General features: G+C 44.4%; 1 protein-coding gene across 1 annotated transcript in view; it reads left to right on the top strand.

Annotated features, from left to right (window-relative positions):
• The first annotated feature begins 4989 nt into the window (after positions 1 to 4989).
• Positions 4990 to 24668, top strand: part of NSMF (NMDA receptor synaptonuclear signaling and neuronal migration factor) — a 52980-nt gene continuing 33301 nt past the window's right edge. The window contains 1 exon segment of the mRNA XM_040405844.1: positions 4990 to 5148. Coding sequence (XP_040261778.1) covers positions 5078 to 5148 — 71 coding nt within the window. The 5' untranslated portion in view covers positions 4990 to 5077.

Below are 24668 nucleotides of genomic sequence, written 5' to 3'. Positions count from 1 at the left end.
CTAGTAGTTATATTCTTGTACATAGGAGGCAGTGTTATATTCTTGTACATAGGAGGCAGTGTTATATTCTTGTACATAGGAGGCAGTATTATAGTAGTTATATTCTTGTACATAGGAGCAGTATTATAGTAGTTATATCCCTGTACATAGGAGGCAGTATTATAGTAGTTATATTCTTGTACATAGGAGGCAGTATTATAGTAGTTATATTCTTGTACATAGGAGGCAGTGTTATATTCTTGTACATTGGAGGCAGTATTATAGTAGTTATATTCTTGTAAATAGGGGGCAGTATTATAGCAGTTTGTACATAGGAGCAGTATTATAGTACTGATACGCCGTGGTCAATTGTGACCATGGCACCTGAAGCTGCATTTCCTGGGAGAACTGCATTGTGATCAGAGAGCCTTCGGTTGTATATGAAAGCCCTTATGTCTCTGAAGAAACCAGGACTTTTACAGCTGTAATTCCTATAGTGCACTGTAGGTGGCAGGGCTCTATGAGAACGTAGCTAATCTAAAATTAATGTATTGGTGAAATAATCTAATGATTGTTTATTATTATCTAGGAGGACTTAAAATAAAAATATTTAAAAAAATATATAAAATTTAAAATCACCCCTCTATTCCCATAATTAAAATAATTGAAAAAAAACAAACAAACATCACAGGCGTTGCCACATCCCAAAATGTCCATACTATTAAAATGCAAAAATATTTGTTCCATATGGTGAACAGCGTATCGGAAAAGAAAATCAAAATGGGCACTTACACGTTTTTTGTTGTATCAACTTCCCCAAAAATTTCATAACAAGCAATATAAACTACAGCTCGTCCCTTAAAAAAAATTAGCCCTTACAGCTCTGTAGACGTTCATACAGGGCCGGTGCAAGGATTTTTGCCAACACAAGTAAAGCTACATTTTGTGGCCCCCCCCCCCCCCCCCCCCCATGTCACATTTCTCCCCCTCCATCGTGATTTATTTAAAGGGAACCTGTCACCTGGATTTGGGGTATAGAGCTGAGGACATGGGTTGCTAGATGGCAGCTAGCACATCCGCAATACCCAGTCCCCATAGCTCTGTGTGCTTTTATTGTGTAAAAAAAAACTATTTGATACATATGCAAATTACCCTGAGATGAGTCAGAGCTTGAAAATATGACTCTTCTCTGGTCACACAAGTAAGATATGACTCTTTTCTGTTAATTTGCATATGTATCAAATCGGTTTTTATACACAATAAAAGCACACAGAGCTATGGGGACTGGGTATTGCGGATGTGCTAGCGGCCATCTAGCAACCCTTGTCCTCAGCTCTATACCCAAAATCCTGGTGACAGGTTCCCTTTAAAGAGGACCTTTCATGGGTCCACATTGCAAGATATGTAGAGCGGCGCCCAGGGATCTCCCTGCACTTACTATTATTCGTGGGCGTCGCTCCATTCGCCCGCTGTGGCCCCCAGTATATTCTCCCGCTCTGTATGCTAATTGCTAGCATCGGAGCAATGGGGAGGAGACTGCCCTTTTCTCAATGGGCGTGCCTTCTCCCTGGTTGTAGCGCTGTTGTCACGGTGGGGAAAACCCCCCACCGTACGATGACTGGGGGATAAAGAAAGCAACTAGGCATGAACACAAGGATAAGGGAGCAGGTCACCTCCTAATGCGTCCCTATACATAGCCCTAACTCCTCACCGTATGAGCGGACCTGGACAGTAGGACGGCTCATACCCTGGATACCTAAGGCCCTGAGAGGCGCCCTGTTCTTCCAGGACACGAAAGAACAGGAGTCTCAAAAGGCCTAGAAGCAGGGAAAGGAAAAGACAATATGCAGCAAGAGAATCGTCAGGTAAGAAAACAAGACAACACACTTACCTGCCGCTGCCACCACCACTGGAACCCGTGAATACGTACCGGAGCCCTAACACCAAACAGGACACCATGCCAGCTACTCACACAGGTATCCAGCACACCAGACTCCGCCAGGACCCCCATGCCGCAAGGTGCATGGCAGCCCCAGGCGGCACTGCATACAGGCTTGTGGTACAATTACAACACACCAAACATACAACACATGTAAGGGAGGGAAGACCTCGCTGGAGACCTTGATGTCCAACTAGGAGGCCCTCACTCTGCGAGATGGAACATACCTCCAGCGCACACCATGGCTGGAGTACCACTGACTCCTGGCCTCTAGCCACAGGTGAGATGAAGCACCTAGTGACCACGCCCAACAAGGTGGTTAACCCCTCCAGCACCGGACAGAGGAGGAAACAACTGAAAGGGGAAGTGCACACACCAGCATAAAAAGCTACATGTTGCCGCAGGCAACAACATGCAAGGCAACCATGTCACGGCACACACCACAAAGGCCGTGACACTGCCCCCGCATGCTGAAACGGCAACAGCAAGCGTGGCATAAGTGTCACAGCGCACACCAAAGGCCGTGACAGCTGTCCAATCGCAGCGCAGAGCTCACAGCCAGGGAGAAGGAACACCCAGGAGAGAAGCTGATGTCTCCTCCCTGTTGCGAAGTTAGTAGTAATTAGCAAACGGCACGGGAAACAGTAACGGGGGCCACAGCGGGCGAATGGAGCGGCGCCCAGGGATAATAGTAAGTACAGTGAGATCCCTGGGCGCGGCGCTACATATACAGATAAATATATATATATATATATATATATATATATATATATATATATATATAAATAAAAAGGTTGATTTTTCTGCCCCCCTCTTGGCTCGGCGTCTCTGCGCCCTAAGGCAGCCGCGTGGTCTGCCTTATAATAGCACCGGGCCTGTGTACATATAAAAACATTATAGTAGTCCGAGTATGGCGATGAAAATAATTTTTTCCCCCCAAGTTTATCATTTTTTCAGTATTAAAACACGAGAAAAACTATATAAATGTGGTATTGCTGTAATCGTACAGACCCGGAGAATCAAGGGAACGGGTCAGTTTTACTGCATGGGGAACGCTGTAAAAATGAAACATGTTTTTCAGTTTCACCTCATTTGTAATTTTCTTTTCCAGCTTCTCACTACATTGTATGTAATATTAAATGGTGCAACTTGTGCCGCAAAAACAAGTCCTCGCATAAACGTAAAAAAGTTATGGCTCCCGGAAGGCAGAGAGGAGGGTAGAGCGAATCGAGCTTCTGATCATAGATCCAAAGTTGATTTGTAAAAAAACTTTGTAAGGGGCTCATGCACATGACCGTATTTATTTCGCGGTCTGCAAAAACAGATCCGCCGAAAATACGGATGACGTCCGTGTGCATTACATATTTTGCGGAATGGAACAGCTGGCCCCTAAAAGAACAGTCCTATTCTTGTCCATGATCATGCGGACAATAATAGGACGTGTTCTATTCTTTTGCGGAACGGACATACGGAAATGGGATGCACGCGGAGTAACTTCAGTTTTTTTAGTGGACCCATTAAAATGAATGGTTCTGCATATGGTCCGCAAAAAAACACAACAGACATGGAAATAAAATACGTTCGCGTGCATGAGCCCTAATGCTGTTTCCGCATAGTATTTACAATGTATTTGCTCTGTGTAGGAAAACGTAGTTTTGTCCGAAGTTGCGGACAAAACTAAGACTTCGGTAAATGACTTTGGTACTCCTATCTTCGAATTTAAAAATAGGAACCCGAAGTCTGTTACCCGCCAGTACTGAAGCCGACTTCGGAATCCTATTTTATAATGTTTTTAAATCCGCAGATAGGAGTACTGAAGTCATTTACCGAAGTTTCGCGCAACTTCAGACGAGGCTAAGTTTTCCTACATGGAGCAAGTACATTGTAAATGCTGTACGGAAACAGCATTAGGCCTCATGCACGCGGCCGTTGTTCGGCCGTTCCGTGGATTGGGGACTGCAATTTGTGGTCCCCAATGCACAGGCAACATCCGTGCGGCGGCCGGGACGGATCGAGACCCATTCCACTAGAATGGGTTTGTGATCTGTCCGCATCGTAAAAAAATAGAACATGTTGAATGGGTGCACACGGCCGGTGCCTGTGTATTGCGGACCCGCTGTTACAAATAACGTTTTTTAACCAATCGATTTTGTATCGATCAGTAGCTCGACTCACTGAACCTAGCAGAGTGCAAAAAAACTAAAACGGAGAAATGCAAAATCGGAGGGTCGCCATCCCTGTTTTGCGGACCGCAAAACACACAACGGTCGTGTGCATGAGGCCTTCGCCGAATATCAGGAAAGCACGTTTCCTAGAGGCGACATACGTGTTGGACCCAGAGCTTTGTGATCAGGAGACAATGTAAAGCATTGTGTGGTACCGGACCGCTCTGGAGCGCGCCGGCGTGTCTTTGGACTGCGCCTCATTGTAGCCACCTTCTACATTATAATTATTCTATATAATAATGGATTTCTGTATGCAGAGAGCAGTGCATTATGGGAGCCCATCGCAGGTGTCTGCTGCAGTGAATTACTACGCTGCGATATTACACTATAATTTAACCTGTAAATGATAGCCATATACAGTAGAAGCTGCACACAATACTCTACCTGCTGATTTGTACACAGGTAAAGCTACATTTCCAAATGAATCCCAATATCTGCTTTGACTTTGCACCAGCGGCTTGGCATTGATTGCTAGAGTCCATTTTTGGCCACTTGCTCTCCCAATCTAAGTGCATTCCTGGTTGGGGGTATTAGGGAGGTAAGTGAAGGCTACAGTAGGTGCTCCTCATCAGCCTGGACCAGATGCTCCCTCCTCTCCCAGGATGATGGGGGTGCAGAGGCTCCAGCAGTCGCAGACTTTGCACACTGACATGTGCTGGGTGCCCCCCTCCTCCTCCACCAGGGCACCTGGCCCTGCCCATGCTGTCAGTAGGAGGACTGGGTCACGCATCCTCTGCCCATACATGGTGGAGGCTTCCTGGCAGGAGCAGCTCCCTCCACCCTCCTGCAGCGATCAATGAGAGCTGCACAGGCTTCAGGCTCAGTCACCATCCTTCCAGCTCCTCATCACCTCTGCACCTCCAGCTTCATCCTAGTGGCTGCTCCCCACCCTGGGCTGGTCGGATGTGGCCCCCAATCTCTTCTCTCATCAAGAATGGGCACAGCTGTCTCCAAGAAGAAGGCACTGAGGAATGACACCATCTCTCATGTAGCAGCCAAAGTTAGGTAAGTGCATGGCAGCAAACCTAAGTGGCTTTAATGCTTGTGGTGCATTAGATTGTAAACTCTGTGTTTTAGGAATGAGCAGATTAGTGCGTGCAGCTGGAGGGTATAGATTGCAAGCTCATGGGTCTATTCTCTTGCTACATGCTATCGCTTGCACATCCACCTGACTGGCCCTGGTGATATTACATAATTCGGTGGGTTCAGGATGGCAGCTGTGCCATCTGCAGAGACCTCCTTACTCCTGAATATGCCCCCCTATGGTATTAACCATCTGCATTCCAGCTCCGGTAGATCCTCAGATGATCCCGGCTCCCTATGCACGGTACAGAGGGGGAAGCTTAATAGACTCTTGCTTTACAAGTGTTATCATAGGAGTAGTGAAAGCAGACAGTGCTTAATTATAGTGTCACCCAAGTGATGGCACCCAGGGGATCACAGGCTCTATGGTGACAACACGCTAGGACACTGCACAGAACAGGAGGCTGCGGAGGAACAAGGTATATACAATGTATCAAAATGTATCACTAAACACAGTTTACTATAAATATATATATATATATATACACTATTATATAGTGGTATATTATACTATATATATACTATTCTGTATGCCACTGCTGGCAATCATCAGATTAACACCATTGGATGGATGGTAGTCTGCCCCCAACTTTTAGAAGGAAGCCCACCCCCCAATATCATAGAGAATTGCCGGATACATCTTCCATTATGTTCCCCTTCTCCACTTGGTCACATTTAACACTTTGTAGCCAAGGTCATCGATGAAGGGCTCTGTCATCAGGAGCTGGCGATGAGGACACATCTCCTGGATTTACCATAGTGGAGATTACTGTGGGAACCAGTAGAACCAGTGAAGGGAGCTGGTGGAAGTCCTCCTCTTTGGGTTATTGATGGAAAGGAGCAGAGGCCGGGCAGCTGCCATGGGCCGGGATAATGGGGGGGATATTAGGTGTCATCACAGACCGGAGACATCTCTGGGAAGGATGTCTTAGTAATTGCCTTGTGGTATTTGCTGGCGGTGAAGTTGAGCTGGGTGTAGTGTTAGAGCAGACACAAAGGGATGGACGCTGGGGATTTTATGGAAGTCTTATGTTCTCTGCACTTCTTGGAGTAAATTTTGCAAATAGTCTATTAAAGTATTCTGCACAAACCCATGGGTGTGTTACATAGTAAAGATGTAGCAGAGCTGGGTTTGCCATTGGCCGAACTCGCCATTCGTTATTTCTGGGTTTACACTTCATTGCAGGATGCATGACACAACAACGTCAGCTCTGCTGAATCTGCGCAGATGTTGTTTCATGACTATGCAGATAGGTTAAGATATGCCGTCCATATCGGCTACTTTCACACTCGCGTATTGTGCGGATCCGTCGTGGACCATCTGCATCCGTTCAGAACGGATCCGTTTGTATATTATCTGTAACACAGCCAAGACGGCTCCGTCTTGAACACCATTGAAAGTCAACGGAGGACGGATCCGTTCTCTTTTGTGCCAGATTGTGTCAGTGAAAACTGATCCGTCCCCATTGACTTACATTGTGTGCCAGGACGGATCCGTTTGGCTCAGTTTCATCAGACGGACACCAAAACGCTGCAGGCGGCCTCCAGAGCAGAATGGAGACGGAACGGAGCCAAACGGATGCCTTCTGAGCGGATCCTTTTCCATTCAGAATGCATTATGGGCAAAACTGATCCGTTTTGGACGCTTGTGAGAGCCCTGAACGGATCTCACAAATGGAAAGCCAAAACGCCAGTGTCAAAGTCTTTCTAAGTTGTAAAACTACAACTCCCATCGTGTCCAGTCTTTTATATTTGCTAGAAACCATAGTAACCAGTTGCTGGACCCTCAATATGCCAATACATATGGGACCAGCTTTTCTTAAATAGCCACAAGCCCAGAGAGCAGAGCTGTCAGCAGTTCTCCATGTGTCATAAACTGTAATAGGAAGGGTGGATGGCTCTGCTCCTGATGTATATCCACATGTGGTCTGCCACTTCTGACAGCTGCCATCATGCCCTGGCACATTTGGCGTTGTAGTCCCACAGATTGCACCCTACTGCTCCAGCTGCTGACTGCCTCCCTATGCTGTAATACATTAAAATTAAACAGTCTTATGTCTGGGATATGAACTAATGAAAGGCCGACCGTTGATGTCCATCAGAGATATCAGAGCTATATGCTGGATGGATTACATTGACTACATTACAGGATGCACAGGGACAGGGTAATAACATTAGTGAATCAAAAGCATTCTGGGTCAATGCTATTAACTTGAATTAGATGCATGGACCCCCTACAGGATGCACAAACCCCTTACAGGATGCATGGACCCCCTACAGGATGCACGAACCCCCTACAGGATGCAGGAACCCCCTACAGGATGCACGGACCCCCTACAGGATGCACGAACCCCCTACAGGATGCACGGACCCCGCGCAGGATGCATGGACCCTGCACAGGATGCATGGACCCTGCACAGGATGCATGGACCCTCTACAGGATGCATGGACCCTGCACAGGATACATGGAGCCCCTACAGGATGCATGGAGCCCTGCACAGGATGCACGAACCCTGCACAGGATGCACGGACCCCCTACAGGATGCATGGACCCCCTACAGGATGCATGGACCCATGTATCTCTGTGAACAGCACAGATCCAAAAAAATCAAGGCTATTAAGTCACTTTTCATGTATACTCTATATGACCTTGAGAGATGGCGGCGCCACAGCTAACGAAGAGGTTGAGAAGATTTTTCAGCCTCCGTCTAATGTGGTAAACTGGTGTCCAGAGAAGGATGAGATAGTCAGACAGCACTGGTCTGTACTGGGATGGATGGAATTGCAAGACAGATGTGGACACCAGGGCGTTTGCAGTGATCAGTGGTGGTCATGTATAGATGATATGTCTGATGCTCATGTCAGTGTCATATGATGTATAAGTAATTCCCTGCATTTCGCGGTCAGTAAGGTATCACTTTGCAGGTAGTTTGGAGGTTCTTCCAATGTTCTCCGCTCTATGGTATATGTTGGAGCTATATTATGATGATTTGCTGTCTGTTCTGCCCATGCTCATCCCCGCTGATGTGCAATGATCAGAAATATGATGGTTGTGATTCGTAGACTGTGCACAGCGGCTGGAGGTTTGCATTTGCCCACTCAGGATTATACACATGGCTCAGGTTCGGTGGCAGTCGTCGGCGTCTTACATGGCAGTGTCACCTTCTGGGATCACAGGCGGGGGCCAGGAATCCAAGCTGCGTCACTGACTTGAGTTTGAGATTTTAGGGACAGGGATCAAGGCAGAGACATAGAAGCTCCTGCTGCTGAAGTGACACTGCCCTCACCTAGATCATGCTGTGAACAGGACCCATATTTACTAAGAAGTTCCTCACATGTCGCTGGCCCCTGCACTGCCCATTGGGGGCCCCGCCAATCTCCCATATGGAGAGAATTATCTCCAATGGCTATGCCCCAAGAGCATCAAAAAGATGGCTTTGCCATTTGGATGAAGGGACACACTGCAGGGAACGACCACTGGACGTGACAGGAATAAAACATTTACAAATTGCCTGTTTATGGAGAGATATACATTTCCATAGTCACAGCCAGGAAGGCTGGGGCGTCATTACTAGGGAGGCTTGTGTGGGCGCTCGGGTATCTCAGGGGACATGGGTATCTCTTCTGCAGTCATCTATGTGAGATATTGGCCAGGGGCCCTACACGTATAGCCATGAAGTAGTGACCATGAGATTTCCCTGGACTGTGGTCAGCCTCTCCCCAGCCTGCAACTAGATTACATCTAACTACAACGGCCATGGAGTTATCAGATGGACACTTGGTATATGGGGTTGGTGGGAGAAGGAATCATTTATATCACTTGTATGCAGAGTATAAAAAAATAACCCGCCATCACACGTCTGACACCCAGATCCTCCGTCCTGAGGTTTCTCTTTCCAAGCGACCTTGAAAAGTCAGCACGAGGCTAACATTTTGGGTGCAGTTGTGTCTTTCTGATGGGATCATATCCACCTGCACATCCCATCCTCTTGTATTCCTCTACACAGTGATCACCTTGATAAGTCAGGGAAGGCTGGGTGACCACCTGCTGGGGCAGGATGCTGTGGCGGCTATATTGAAAGAGGACAACTCAAGGAATTTTGGGGGATTTTATGATTTTAGCAGGAAAGACTCAAACATTTCCTGCTGATACTTAAACGTGTCCAAAGGCCATGTAGATCACAGGGAAACGGGGAAAAACTGTTTGCACTTTTAAATGTTTTCTTACACTTTCCCAATTGCTGATCCCCGGCCGCTGTGGAGCAACTCATCAGAGCGGAGATGCCAGTGACTTGTTTTATAGGCAACTGTAACTAATAATTCCCTGTATTGTCTACCCTGGAGTCATTATCAGACATGTCCCTCCCTATCAGACAATATTTACACAATAAGGCCTCATTCACACGGCCGTTGTTTTGGTCCGTATCCGAGCCGCAGTTTTGGCGGCTCGGATGCGGACCCATTCACTTCAATGGGGCCGCAAAAGATGCGGACAGCACTCAGTGTGCTGTCCGCATCCGTTGCTCCGTTCCATGGCCCGCAAAAATATATAACATGTCATCCGTGTTTTGTGGATCCGCGATTTGTGTATGTAGCCTAATATGTAGGATTTTTAATTGAAATTTCCAGTCTGTGCCTTCAGGGTGTGAGCTATTAATGTAGCTAAAAATCCACTATATACAATATTTTTTATATACATTACCAATTCTGTATTATACTTCAGAGCTGCACTCACTATTCTGCTGGTGCAGTCACTGTGTACATGCATTACTTATCCTGTACTGATCCTGAGTTACATCCAGTATTATACTTCAGAGCTGCACTCACTATTCTGCTGGTGCAGTCACTGTGTACATACATTACTTATCCTGTACTGATCCTGAGTTACATCCTGTATTATACTCCAGAGCTGCACTCACTATTCTGCTGGTGCAGTCACTGTGTACATACATTACTTATCCTGTACTGATCCTGAGTTACATCCTGTATTATACTCCAGAGCTGCACTCACTATTCTGCTGGTGGAGTCACTGTGTACATACATTACTTATCCTGTACTGATCCTGAGTTACATCCTGTATTATACTCCAGAGCTGCACTCACTATTCTGCTGGTGCAGTCACTGTGTACATACATTACTTATCCTGTACTGATCCTGAGATACATCCTGTATTATACTCCAGAGCTGCACTCACTATTCTGCTGGTGCAGTCACTGTGTACATACATTACTTATCCTGTACTGATCCTGAGTTACATCCTGTATTATACTCCAGAGCTGCACTCACTATTCTGCTGGTGCAGTCACTGTGTACATACATTACTTATCCTGTACTGATCCTGAGTTACATCCTGTATTATACTCCAGAGCTGCACACACTATTCTGCTGGTGCAGTCACTGTGTACATACATTACTTATCCTGTACTGATCCTGAGTTACATCCTGTATTATACTCCAGAGCTGCACTCACTATTCTGCTGGTGCAGTCACTGTGTACATACATTACTTATCCTGTACTTATCCTGAGTTACATCCTATATTATACTCCAGAGCTGCACTCACTATTCTGCTGGTGCAGTCACTGTGTACATTACATTACTTATCCTGTACTGATCCTGAGTTACATCCTATATTATACTCCAGAGCTGCACTCACTATTCTGCTGGTGCAGTCACTGTGTACATTACATTACTTATCCTGTACTGATCCTGAGTTATATCCTGTATTGTACTCCAGAGCTGCACTCACTATTCTGCTGGTGCAGTCACTGTGTACATACATTACTTATCCTGTACTGATCCTGAGTTACATCCTGTATTATACCCCAGAGCTGCACTCCCTATTCTGCTGGTGCAGTCACTGTGTACATACATTACATTACTTATCCTGTACTGATCCTGAGTTACATCCTGTATTATACTCCAGAGCTGCACACACTATTCTGCTGGTGCAGTCACTGTGTACATACATTACTTATCCTGTACTGATCCTGAGTTACATCCTGTATTATACTCCAGATCTGCACTCACTATTCTGCTGGTGCAGTCACTGTGTACATACATTACTTATTCTGTACTGATCCTGAGTTACATCCTGTATTGTACTCCAGAGCTGCACTCACTATTCTGCTGGTGTAGTCACTGTGTACATACATTACTTATCCTGTACTGACCCCGAGTTACATCCTGTATTATACTCCAGAGCTGCACTCACTATTCTGCTTGTGTAGTCACTGTGTACATACATTACTTATCCTGTACTGATCCTGAGTTACATCCTGTATTATACTCCAGAGCTGCACTCACTATTCTGCTGGTGTAGTCATTGTGTACATACATTACTTATCCTGTACTGATCCTGAGTTACATCCTGTATTATACTCCAGAGCTGCACTCACTATTCTGCTGGTGCAGTCATTGTGTACATACATTACTTGTCCTGTACTGATCCTGAGTTACATCCTGTATTATACTCCAGAGCTGCACACACTATTCTGCTGGTGCAGTCACTGTGTACATACATTACTTATCCTGTACTGATCCTGAGTTACATCCTGTATTATACTCCAGAGCTGCACTCACTATTCTACTGGTGCAGTCACTGTGTACATACATTACTTATCCTGTACTGATCCTGAGTTACATCCTGTATTATACCCCAGAGCTGCACTCCCTATTCTGCTGGTGCAGTCACTGTGTACATACATTACTTATCCTGTACTGATCCTGAGTTACATCCTGTATTATACCCCAGAGCTGCACTCCCTATTCTGCTGGTGCAGTCACTGTGTACATACATTACATTACTTATCCTGTACTGATCCTGAGTTACATCCTGTATTATACCCCAGAGCTGCACTCCCTATTCTGCTGGTGCAGTCACTGTGTACATACATTACTTATCCTGTACTGATCCTGAGTTACATCCTGTATTATACTCCAGAGCTGCACTCACTATTCTGCAGTGGTTCCTGTCACTAGTAGAGCTGTAGTCCTCATTTTTAGAAGCAGTCTGTATTGACTTTCTGATGGTTGTAGTGTCGATCCAGAAGGCTGCTTCAGTGGGTTGTGGAGCAGCTCACTGCAGAGGGCACTTCAGTATGAGCTGCTGCCTTTAGGGCAATTGCAGGAGCAGCAGAATATAAGTTCTTATTCACACTGCTTCTGATAATAAAAGCATGTATACAGGTATGTCTGCCTGCCTCTCCACGACTCCTACCTAGGTGCTGTCAGCAGTTTTGCGGCGTCATCCAAAGACGCCTTTGCGACCAGCAGTTGTAGCAGAAGTATTCAGGGTAATAAATTGCTGTCTGGCGTATCCTGATACTGGTTAGCAGGCTGAATTATAGCCTGTAATGGCTGGAGAGGCCCTTGGAGACGACTATAAAACTCTATAATATTTCAGCACATCTTCCTGCACTTTCCATCTATTTAAATCAGGGACATAAAGTGAATTTCTTCCATTACTCTGCCTACAAAAAGCTGTAGCTACAATGGGAAAGGCGGCCATGAATACAATCTGTGCATTTCATCCGCCTCCCGATAGTAAATTACCTCTCTTTCCTCTGATTCTTATAGAACTGGAATATAAAATATAAAATTCCTTCTAGATTGTGAGCAGGATTGGCTAATATCTACATGAGCCCAGGGTGCCAGTACAAACAGACTGTATACCGCCATCTAGTGCCCTGACCAAGGGTATCATACTATGCAGGAACATTCGTGCCATGCATTCATTTATCTTCCAGTGAGGAGATTAGCTAGAACAATCTATAAACCATACATACCGTAGTAGAGCAGCTGCCAGTGGAGAGGAGGGACCCCAGGGGCCCCATAGGAGTCTGCATCTCTAGATAAGTCTGCATCTCTAGATAAACTGCACTACTTAGCACACACCGGAGGGCTAAATTGGCCCAAGGGTCATATAGAATTGGGAAAGCACAGGGATGGCCTGCCAAAGTGCTGCCCTCTACAGTATAAGAAGGGTGGCATCTACCCTTGCCTGATGGAAGGAGCACCCATAAAATGCAGAATATATAACCGCCGCGTTCCATTCCCTAGCATCACAGGTACTGGAAAAAAAATTAGATTGCAAGCTCTGAGGGACAAGGAGAGAAGCAGCATGAGTGCAGACTGGATTATAATGAATGACCACTGAAAAGATATTAGTTGAGCATAGCCATGTTTGAGCTGGTGGGGGGGGGACACAAATCACAGGGCCTGTAGCGGTGGGCGGCAGCTACGCGGATTATTTTTATAGATGCGGCGTGGGCTGCAAACAAGATGATTACGGGTGTTAAGGAAAGGAGAGGACATGGCGGAGACAAGCCAAGAAGCTAATTTGTGCTCTTGCCAGTGGAGCGGAGATTGGACTTATTCACTAAACAGTGTATTTGGCTGAAGTTTGCCGCCTGACTAATCAGCGTCTAACGTCTTCATTATCATCTTCATTAAAACGTTCGGCCTCCTGCAGCTTTCATTGTGCTCATCTGATTACCAGGGCCACGGGGAGGAGATGCACGGATAGGGTCAGGGCAGCACCCTCAGGGGATGCCAGCTCTGCCTAGTGGGCAGTAATCCAGCGGGCGTGCAAAGAAAGCGATATAGCGAAGGCGGCACCGCAAAAAGCCCAGTCAAAAAGCATGCCAACAAAACCTCAAACCAAAATGAACGCACCTTTTGAGTCTTCACTGCCCAACGGCGGTGCACAAGCCAATCAAAAGAATACAAAACCACTGTAGTAGAAGGTAAAGGAGGCGGCACTCACCCGTGCAGTTCAATAAAAATTATCCTTTATTTCATACCGGATGCAAATACGGTATCAGCAGAGGTAGCGAGGGCGAATAGCAAATAGTCCACAGGTAGCGGACGTCGCGAGGCCTTGCTGCCTGGGCACGAGTGGGGAACATAGTGGGAAGGATCATGCCGAGACCTCAGAGATTTCACAGCATTTACAGACCCACCGACCCCCATGCTGGCATTAGGTAATAAATGGACTGGGTAGGACCGGCAATCACTTCTGAAACTGCCCCTGGACATAAAGCAACCAGCAGTGGTCCTCTAGAGAGTCAGTTCATAGTATATGATTTAGAAAACAGTGGAAACTAGCTGTAGTGGGGGGGGGGGGCATACTTTTTTATTTCTGCAACTGGCATTTTGAGAAGCCACGGTCACCGTCCCTCAGGTGACGGATGTCAGGAAATCAAGGAGATTGGCTGAGCGTGGAGGAATCTAACAGCCTCCTTGATTTCTCTTGATTCAGTGTTGATGGGGTTAATGACCACTTCCCTTTTCTCAGCTGTTGCTCAGTGGTCATAACTTCTACCCTTTATAGTCTGACCCCACCCTTCGGACTATGCGGTAGATAGCTTCATTTGGGTTTGGCTGAGCTGGTGGAATTTTGTCTCTGGTGTTCCTGTTCTTCCGTCTCTACAGAAGTTAAGTGTCGCATTTGTTTGTGTTTGTTATATTCCCTGTTGTTTGTATCTGGGCCTGAGACAGAGACTTCCATTCATCCATCTGGGGAGGAATGGGTTGTCTCTGGTCCTAACCTTTTTCAGGGCCTAATAGGGATATAAAGGCCTAGGTATCCTGCATATAAATATTCCTACCTTCAGGGTCTATTCATATTGATGGATAGTTAGGGCCCGGATTAGGGTTGTTTCTTCCCTAGTTTCCAGGCCCAGTTACTGTTCCCCTTCCCTCCTGTGTTCAGTGTGGAGTCCCCCGCCCCACACTGATTGTGACAGCCATGTGGTGGTTGCCATAGTTCAGCATTGACAAGATATCAGACAGGTACCCCAATTTAAAGGGCATCTGTCCGCAGATTTGTCCCTATGACACCGGCTGACCTGTTACATGTGCACTTGGCAGCTGGAGGCATCTGTGTTGGTCCCATGTTCATATGTGCCCGCATTGCTGAGAAAAATGAAGTTTTAATATATACAAATGAGCCTCTAGGAGCAACGGGGGCGTTGTCGTTACACCTAGATGCTCAGCTCTCTCTGCAACCAAGACGTCCTCTGCACCTTGATTGACAGGGCCAGATGTGATGATGTTTTCTCTGCCTGTCAATCAAAGTGCAGAGGACGGCAGCTGCAGAGAGAGCGGAGCCTCTAGGTGTAACGGTAACGCCCCCGTTGTATCTAGAGGCTCATTTGTATATATTAAAACTTCATTTTTCTCAGCAATGCGGGCACATATGAACATGGGACCAACACAGATGCCTCCAGCTGCCAAGTGCTCATGTAACAGGTCAGCCAGTGTCATAGGGACAAATCTGCTGACAGATGCCCCTTTAAAGAACACATTCCCATAAAAAGGTACCTAACTGCCTTTGTCGAGGTCCCAAAATGTTGGTGAACAGAGACTTACATGTAAAATATTGCCATGTGGAGGATGATGGTTTATTTTTAATGAAAAAAACTCTGCAGCCAGATGTTGGCCAAGAGGATAATGTCGCAGCACCCTGAGCATCATTATAAAACCGTTGTGACTTTGCAGGGCACAGTGACTTTCAGGGTGCACGCACTGATCCACTCATTGTGCACTGGCTCTTTAAGGTCCTCTCTCAGCCACCACGCAGGGACAGATCTCTGATAGAAAGAGATCGCCCATTCCTCCAGAAATCTCAGAGGAATTGACTTGTGGTAATAATAATAAAGAGCAGACGATGCATTACCCTTCAGCAGGTCGGTCAGTGTCAGTGCTCCCATCATTCACGGGTTCTATGTTTGACTTTACTGAGGCCTAAACATCTGGTAAACACAGGGAACACACGTGTTTTCGGCTAGGATGCCTTCTTCTGGGGGGATGTGACATCCCCCAGAAGAAGGCATCCTAGCCGAAACCCGCGTCGGGGTACGTGGCTCTCCTGAGTTTGGACTGTCTCTATCATATGGGTAGGTCATTTCTAAGCGTGGGGCTACTCTTTGCTCTGATAGCTAATGATTCTGTAGCACAATTCAGGTTCTCTTTTTTTAGTGCAGGGATCGATCTTTGTGATGTTTGATGTTTCTGATTACATCTACTCAGATATAGTTATTTAGTCGATTGATTCCTTAGTACATATATTTGTATGTGCATGTCCTTGCATGCTTCTACCTTTGGGGTACTGGTAGTATTTTCATCTGCCCCTAAGGTGACATGCACATACATGTTCATGCATCCTCATGTGACTCTGTTTCTGTATTTCTATTTTTTATAATAGATTACATTATGCACATATGCACTTTTTTGCTGAGTTTAAGGCATTAGTCCTTTCTTCCCACAAGGGGATGGGTCCTTGTGCTATACACGTGTGTGTCCGCATTTGATGTACTGACAGCGGAGATACATACGCGTATATCAGTATAATTGTGGATACTTGTGATATATGTAAAGAACATTTCTTACATGTGAAATAGGCCCTGTGTATGTATGTATGTATGTATGTATGTATGTATGTATGTATATATATGTACAAACTTCGAGTCATGCATTTGCACTTTCTTTGGTTATTTGTAAGTCGTAGCTGAGTGTTGACCCCATTGCCCTTTTTATATGTTATCATGTTATGTCCCCTCAGGTGTAGTCCACCTTTTTATCTGATGTGATATATCACACAACAAATGAAATATATTTTTATGTATTGTTTAATAAAGTATACGTACATTTTTGCTACTATACCCGTCTAGTCTCAGTAAATCCTTTGTTCGTGTATCCTATGTACAAGAATATAACTACTATAATACTGCTCCTATGTACAAGAATATAACTACTATAATACTGCCTCCTATGTACAAGAATATAACTACTATAATACTGCTCCTATGTACAAGAATATAACTACTATAATACTGCTCCTATGTACAAGAATATAACTACTATAATACTGCTCCTATGTACAAGAATATAACTACTATAATACTGCCTCATATGTACAAGAATATAACTACTATAATACTGCTCCTATGTACAAGAATATAACTACTATAATACTGCTCCTATGTACAAGAATATAACTACTATAATACTGCTCCTATGTACAAGAATATAACTACTATAATACTGCTCCTATGTACAAGAATATAACTACTATAATACTGCTCCTATGTACAAGAATATAACTACTATAATACTGCCTCCTATGTACAAGAATATAACTACTATAATACTGCTATGTACAAGAATATAACTACTATAATACTGCTCCTATGTACAAGAATATAACTACTATAATACTGCTCCTATGTACAAGAATATAACTGCTAGAATACTGCTCCGATTGTAGGAAGATACAAGGGGTCGTCATTGATGGTAGGTATGTGTCACCGAGGCTCCTGGCCTCAGTGAAATAAGAGCTGGTACTTTCTTGTGTCAGCGGCAGCTAATGCTGATTGACACTTTGCCATTTAGTATGGCTGTAAATAGCTGATCCGGGACGGCTCTTATTGGGAGTAGTCAAAGTGCTGGGTGGGTGACTACTCCCCATGTGCCAGGCCGGGTCTTGGCAGGCTTGTAAAAAACAGTCAGCACTGTCAGGTGGTGTGGATTACCTCCCTCTGACAGTGGAGCTCTGGCTATCTCTGTGCTGAGGTCTGAAGACCGTTTGCCAGGCGAGCAGGCCGCCTTAAAGCCTGCAAGTGGACTTTCTGAGGCTGAGCATTCAGCCGGGTGTGAACTGACACTCAGGATACCAGGTGAACTTTATTTTGTTTTGTTTTTTTGAATCAAATCGTTTTTATTAAACAATAAATACATATTATAACATAATACAATATGTTGACTTTTTCTTTCTTTACATTATCCACTATGCAGATTCAGTGAACAACAATACTCATAAGTATATCACCACTCAGTATTATCATGAATCCATACAATACATATACCTTTGCTAAAACATATTATGGGCAAAAAAAAATTACCAGAAACTTGACCTTTCCAAACTCCCCCCCCCCCTTACCCTACCCTAACCCCCCAACCCTACCCTAACCCCCCAACCCTAACATTGGTCTTGACCATCACCTGACTATATAACCACATGGGTATGAGATAACCATTCAGTCCACATTTTTTCAAACTTCTGAGGGCACCCTCTCTTCACAAACACCCCTTTTTCGAGTACCAGCATGTCATGCACCTTCCGTTCAAACTCACTCAGTGTGGGCGGACTCCCCTGGATCCACCTCATAGCGATCAGTTTCCTGGCCACATATAGCAATCTCCCCGCAGCTACCCTAACCGGTTCATTTCCTCCAATTTCAGACACATACCCCAGAATACACACCTTAGGATCTTTTTGAATTCTTAATGTCAATTTACTATTAATCATCTCTACAACTTCCTCCCAATAATTAGCAACTACTGGACAAGACCACAACATATGTAACAAGTCTGCACCATCTTCCATACACTTTGGGCACTTGTCATCACCTCTTACTCCTATCTTTTTCAGGAACACCGGTGTTTTGTACACTCTGTGTATAATAAATAGTTGGGACAGTTTGCCCTGTTCACTTAGAGACACCTTGGGGACTGCTTCTAAAATATCTTCCCACATATCCTTAGACATATCCCCCACGTCAGCCTCCCACTTTTTCATTCTTGAAATCGGATATCCCTCTAAGAATTTTTCCATTAGAAGAGCGTACACCTGTGATATTAACCCTCTTTTTCCCCCTCCCGACGGAAGAACAAGCTTATGGACCACCTCCATTTGAGCTATCACACATCCCTTCCGCATCGTGACCCCAAGGGCATGTCTTATTTGAAGATATTTATAAAACCACTCCTTGGGGATATTAAATTCCTGCTGCAGGTTTTGAAATGACTTACATGTCTTGTCCTTAATTAATTGTCCAATTCTCGTCACTCCATAAGTTTCCCAGTTCCTAAGTCCTGGTATGGCCAATAGTTCTGGCAACAAGTGGTTCTTTCCAATAGGTGAAAGTTCACTAATACCTCCCACTCCTCTTAGCAGCTTCACTTTTGCCCAAACTTTTTTCATGAGTTCAATTAGAGGAAGTTTTTCCCTCCCTGCATGCATTCCTAAACCTTCCAGAATGCCCATGAGGTCACGACTGCCCAGCCAATGCTGCAATATCTGCCCAGTCATATCCGGTGCTTGTAGATCAATCCATCCCTTAAAATGCTGACATTGGGAGGCCAAAAAATAAATCCATGCGTTAGGGACAGCTAAGCCCCCTTCCGACTTAGAATACTGCAATGTCTCCAGTTTGATCCTAGCCTGTCCATACTTCCAAGTAAGATCTCTAAATATAGAGTGAATTTTCTTAAATCTATCCAGAGGGATCCAAACTGGAGCATTATTCAGTATATATAACAGTTGGGGCATCATAACCATTTTTAAAAGGTTAACTCTACCTACCACCGAAAGAAAGAGCCTACACCATGACCTCACTTTAAGCCTAAAAGTAGCTAGCAAAGGGGATAGATTTAGTTCTTCAAAATCCGCTAGTCTCGGTGTTATATGTAATCCCAGATATTTAAATTTATCCACCCAGGGCACCACACTATCTACTTGTCTGCCTACCAGGGCCTGCCCGTCAATTGGCATCAAAGAGGATTTCTGCCAGTTTATCCGTAGTCCGGAAAAGCTACCAAATCTGTCAATCAATGCCATGGCCGCATCCAGGGACGCACCAGTATCGCCCAAGAAAAGTAGGGTATCATCAGCGTACATAGCCACTTTATTATGCAGTTCACCATATCTAAACCCCTCTATACTTGTAGATAAGCGAATATGCGCCGCCAACGGCTCTATTGCAAGAGCAAACAATAAGGGCGACAGTGGGCATCCCTGTCTGGAGCCCCTGGCGAGGGGAAAACAGTCTGATAATCCTCCATTAGCTCTAATTCTCGCCTTAGGGCTAGAATACAGAACCTGTACCCACTGAATGAACCGTTCACCAAAGCCCATAATTCTCAGGACCCCCCACAAATACCTCCATTCCACACTATCAAACGCCTTAGCGGCGTCAAGCGCAAGCAGGGCCCTGTCACCACCATTGTCCGCCGGAATATTTAAACTAGTGTACAGCCTACGAAGGTTAATAGCCGTTGATTTACCTGGCATAAATCCCGTCTGATCCGGATGTACTATGGTCAGAATTACCTTGGACAGCCTGTTCGCCAACACCTTCGCCAGTAGCTTAACATCAGCCGTGAGAAGTGAAATTGGCCTGTAGGAATCCGGTATTTTAGGATCCTTCCCAGGCTTAGGCAAAACCACAATTATAGCTTCCTGCATCGAATGTGGTAACGAACCTGCCTCCAATGAGTGCTCAAACACCTTAAGTAATTCAGGGAGTAATATCCCCTGTAGTTTTTTGTATATCTCTACTGGGAGACCATCAGCTCCAGGGGCCTTACCACTTGCCATGTCCCCAAGTGCAGCTTCCAGTTCCTCGAGTGTAATCGGCTCCTCTAGCCTCTCTCTATCTTCTTCTGACAGCACCGATAACTGCGCCTCCTCTAGGAAATCCTTCAGGGCCTCATCAGAACTAGATCCAGTGGAAGTATATAGGGATACATAGAAGCTTTTTAAAATTCCTAATATTCCTTTTGTGTCCTGACAACTGTTCCCCCTGTCATCTCTCAACTCCTGAATACAAGAGGAGCCTCTCTGAGCCTGCGAGACCACTGACAACAAATGACCCACCTTCTCTCCTTCCTCAAAAGATCTCTGACGGTAAAAGCTTCTCTTTCTATCTGCGGCCTGTACCAGATGACATCTCAGCTGCTCCTGAGCAACCTCCAGCGCCTCACTACTAACCATGGTGGGGGATCTACTAAACTCTCTCTCAGCCTCGGACACTAGTACGTGCGCCTTGACATCCGCCTCTCTGGTCCTGGATTTATGTTTGTTGATTTCTTTCATCAGAACTCCCCTCAGAAATGCTTTCATGGCGTCCCATACACCTGGTATCGAAGCCGACCCTGTATTGATATCAAAAAATTCCTTAATTTCCATAGAAATCCCAGATAGGTCACCCAACACATTCAACCAATGAGGATTACACTTCCACAGCCTCGGTCCCTGTCTGAGCACCCCCAGGCACAAGTCAATCTGCACCAGAGAATGGTCAGACAACGACCGAGGATGATAAACAACATCCCTAACTAGTGGTAGCATTATGTCGTTAACAAGGGCCAGATCTATACGCGATAGTGAATGGTGCGTGGCGGATCTACATGAATAACTTTATTTTGTTTTTCTGTGTGTGGACAAGTACCAAGCCTGAAAAGTGACTGTTGTGTTATGTTATAAGTGTGAATAAACACTGAGGATTGATTTACAACTGGTCCTTTGCCTCTATATTGCGTCCGCTAACCTGCCTACCAGAGCCAGTCCTCATACTATCTACAAGAATATAACTACTATAATACTGCTCCTATATACAAGAATATAACTACTAAAATACTGCTCCCATGTACAAGAATATAACTACTAAAATACTGCTCCTATATACAAGAATATAACTACTATAATACTGCTCCTATGTACAAGAATATAACTACTATAATACTGCCCCCTATGTACAAGAATATAACTACTATAATACTGCCTCCTATGTACAAGAATATAACTACTATAATACTGCCTCCTATGTACAAGAATATAACTACTATAATACTGTATCCTATGTACAAGAATATAACTACTATAATACTGCTCCTATGTACAAGAATATAACTACTATAATACTGCTCCTATGTACAAGAATATAACTACTATAATACTGCTCCTATGTACAAGAATATAACTACTATAATACTGCTCCTATGTACAAGAATATATCTACTATAATACTGCTCCTATGTACAAGAATATAACTGCTATAATACTGCTCCTATGTACAAGAATATAACTACTATAATACTGCCTCCTATGTACAAGAATATAACTACTATAATACTGCCTCCTATGTACAAGAATATAACTACTATAATACTGCTCCTATGTACAAGAATATAACTACTATAATACTGCTCCTATGTACAAGAATATAACTACTATAATACTGCTCCTATGTACAAGACTATAACTACTATAATACTGCTCCTATGTACAAGAATATAACTACTATAATACGGCTCCTATGTACAAGAATATAACTACTATAATACTGCCTCCTATGTACAAGAATATAACTACTATAATACTGCTCCTATGTACAAGAATATAACTACTATAATACTGCCTCCTATGTACAAGAATATAACTACTATAATACTGCCTCCTATGTACAAGAATATAACTACTATAATACTGCTCCTATGTACAAGAATATAACTACTATAATACTGCTGCTATGTACAAGAATATAACTACTATAACTGTTTCAGCTATCTCAGTCTCAGAGGGCTGCGTTATGGGGCTTGAATTCAACTTCGTTGCATACACATATACTACTTAGGGGCACAGGTCGGGTGGTCATGCAACTTAATAGGGACCAGGATTTATTGCGTAATCCTTCTTCAGTCATGCCTGCAGATCTGATCCCTTATTCAGTTAGGCCGACAGCAACACACATTCCTCCTGGGTGGGGCTCCCTGAGAGACTTCACAACAAAGGAATTTCTAGAAAATGCCTTAGGCAACTTACCAGATGAGCACACTCTCAGGAACATTGTAAAATCTTGCAACTTCTTAGACGTGGCGGATTTTGGATCTGTTGGTAAGGCCCTATTGGATAAAAAAGTTCAGGATCTAGAACAAACTTGGTTTGAAAAGATTATATCTTCCAATTCACCACATAAGAGGTTAATCTCACTGCTCTACCTGGCACTGAACATGCCGAGACCCAACGTCCGCCCGCAGTTTCTGAAAACGTGGGAGACTGAGTTGAACAGAACCTTCTCTGAAACAGATGTCCTTAGGCTATATGCGCACTCACATGGCTTCTCCAGATGCGTCAAGGTGCAAGAGCACTCCTTTAAAGTACTAACCCAGTGGTACATGACGCCCAAACAGATGTTCTCAAGAGGGTTGTGTTCTACGGATCGGTGTTGGAGGTGCAACTCAGAAGAGGGCAACCTCTCACATATTCTATGGTATTGTACAGGGATAAGACCATTCTGGGATAATATCTCTAATGCTCTAAAATCAATTTTCCATACTGATATAACATTAACACCGGACCTGGTCCTTTTGTGGCTACCTACAAAAGTATTTTCCCCATCTAGAGGTTGCCTTGCCACCCAACTAATTCAGGCAGCAAGGCTGCTAATCCCCCAGAGATGGCTCAGCACTGATCCCCCTACCATTTCTCATTGGATACATAAGGTTGATCTCATCCAACGCCTAGAGGAGCTAGCCAGTTGGGAATCTAGAACTCATGAAAAGCATGCTAAGATGTGGAGTCCATGGTTGCAATTTAGGGCGTCAACACTAACAACAGTCTAATAAAGGTCTATTGACCCAGACAGAGCTTGCTATACTGCATACCTGACTTAACGCCACAGAATGACCTATATACATGAACAACTAGAGATGTGTTTTGTTTTGTTTTGTTCTCGTTATTATTGTTTAGATATGTTCTGGAGGTCGGTCGCCTCAATTTCAGGGGTCTTTGTAGACATCATACAAGTAGCACTTGCACTTTATAAAATCTCATGCAATGTGAAGTATCACAAAGAGTAATACAGGTATTATCTGATCACATACTAAAGGATATAACTAGGCTATATATATGTCTGACATGTGGTTTTATGATATGCGCACATTTGGATTGCAGACCTAATAAGAGGATGTGCTTATTCTCAGAAGTGTTGTATACTGTATATCTTTATACCTATCTGTATGAAATGTCAGCTTGATATTTTTGATCTTGACCTTTTTCAATAAAAAGATAATTGACAAAGAATATAACTACTATAATACCACTCCCTATGACAAGATTGTAGCAAAAGACAGAAGCTGAGCATGGAGATATAAAGCCGTCATCCTATATTGATATCATTTCATTAGATTTTCTTTGTTGATGGCCTCCTTTCTCTTGTATACCGTCGGGTACTGCTGGTTTTCACCCTGTTAAAGGGGTTGTCCGAGTTATGAAAAAAAATAAAATATAGAGCACTGTAAATCTGATGGGCAGCAATATATAAATGAAATGAAAAAAAAATTAGATTTCCTCATTTCCCTGGTTCTCTTCTGGCCCTTTTTTTTACTTGCAATAAGAACAATCACTGCCCCCCCCCCCTCCCCCTTCCCCCCGCTCTGCAAAGGGAGTGAATAACAGTGCTACCCTGAGTGACATGTCTGACTGCTAGGGGACTCAGCAGCATGTTGTATGTGTAGGACTACATGTCCCAGCTTTTCACTGACACTGCTGATACACACAGGTTCTTCTCCCTACCTGTTCTTGTGCAATGCTCTGCAGAACTCTTTTGTCAGCTTCTGTGCGTGCCCAGCATTTGTCTCCTCACTGCCTGCAGCTA

The sequence above is a fragment of the Bufo bufo genome, chromosome 8, assembly GCF_905171765.1.
Source record: "Bufo bufo chromosome 8, aBufBuf1.1, whole genome shotgun sequence".
Lineage (NCBI taxonomy): Eukaryota > Metazoa > Chordata > Amphibia > Anura > Bufonidae > Bufo > Bufo bufo.
Note: the sequence above shows the minus strand (reverse complement) of the source record. Positions and strands in the feature narration are given on the sequence as shown.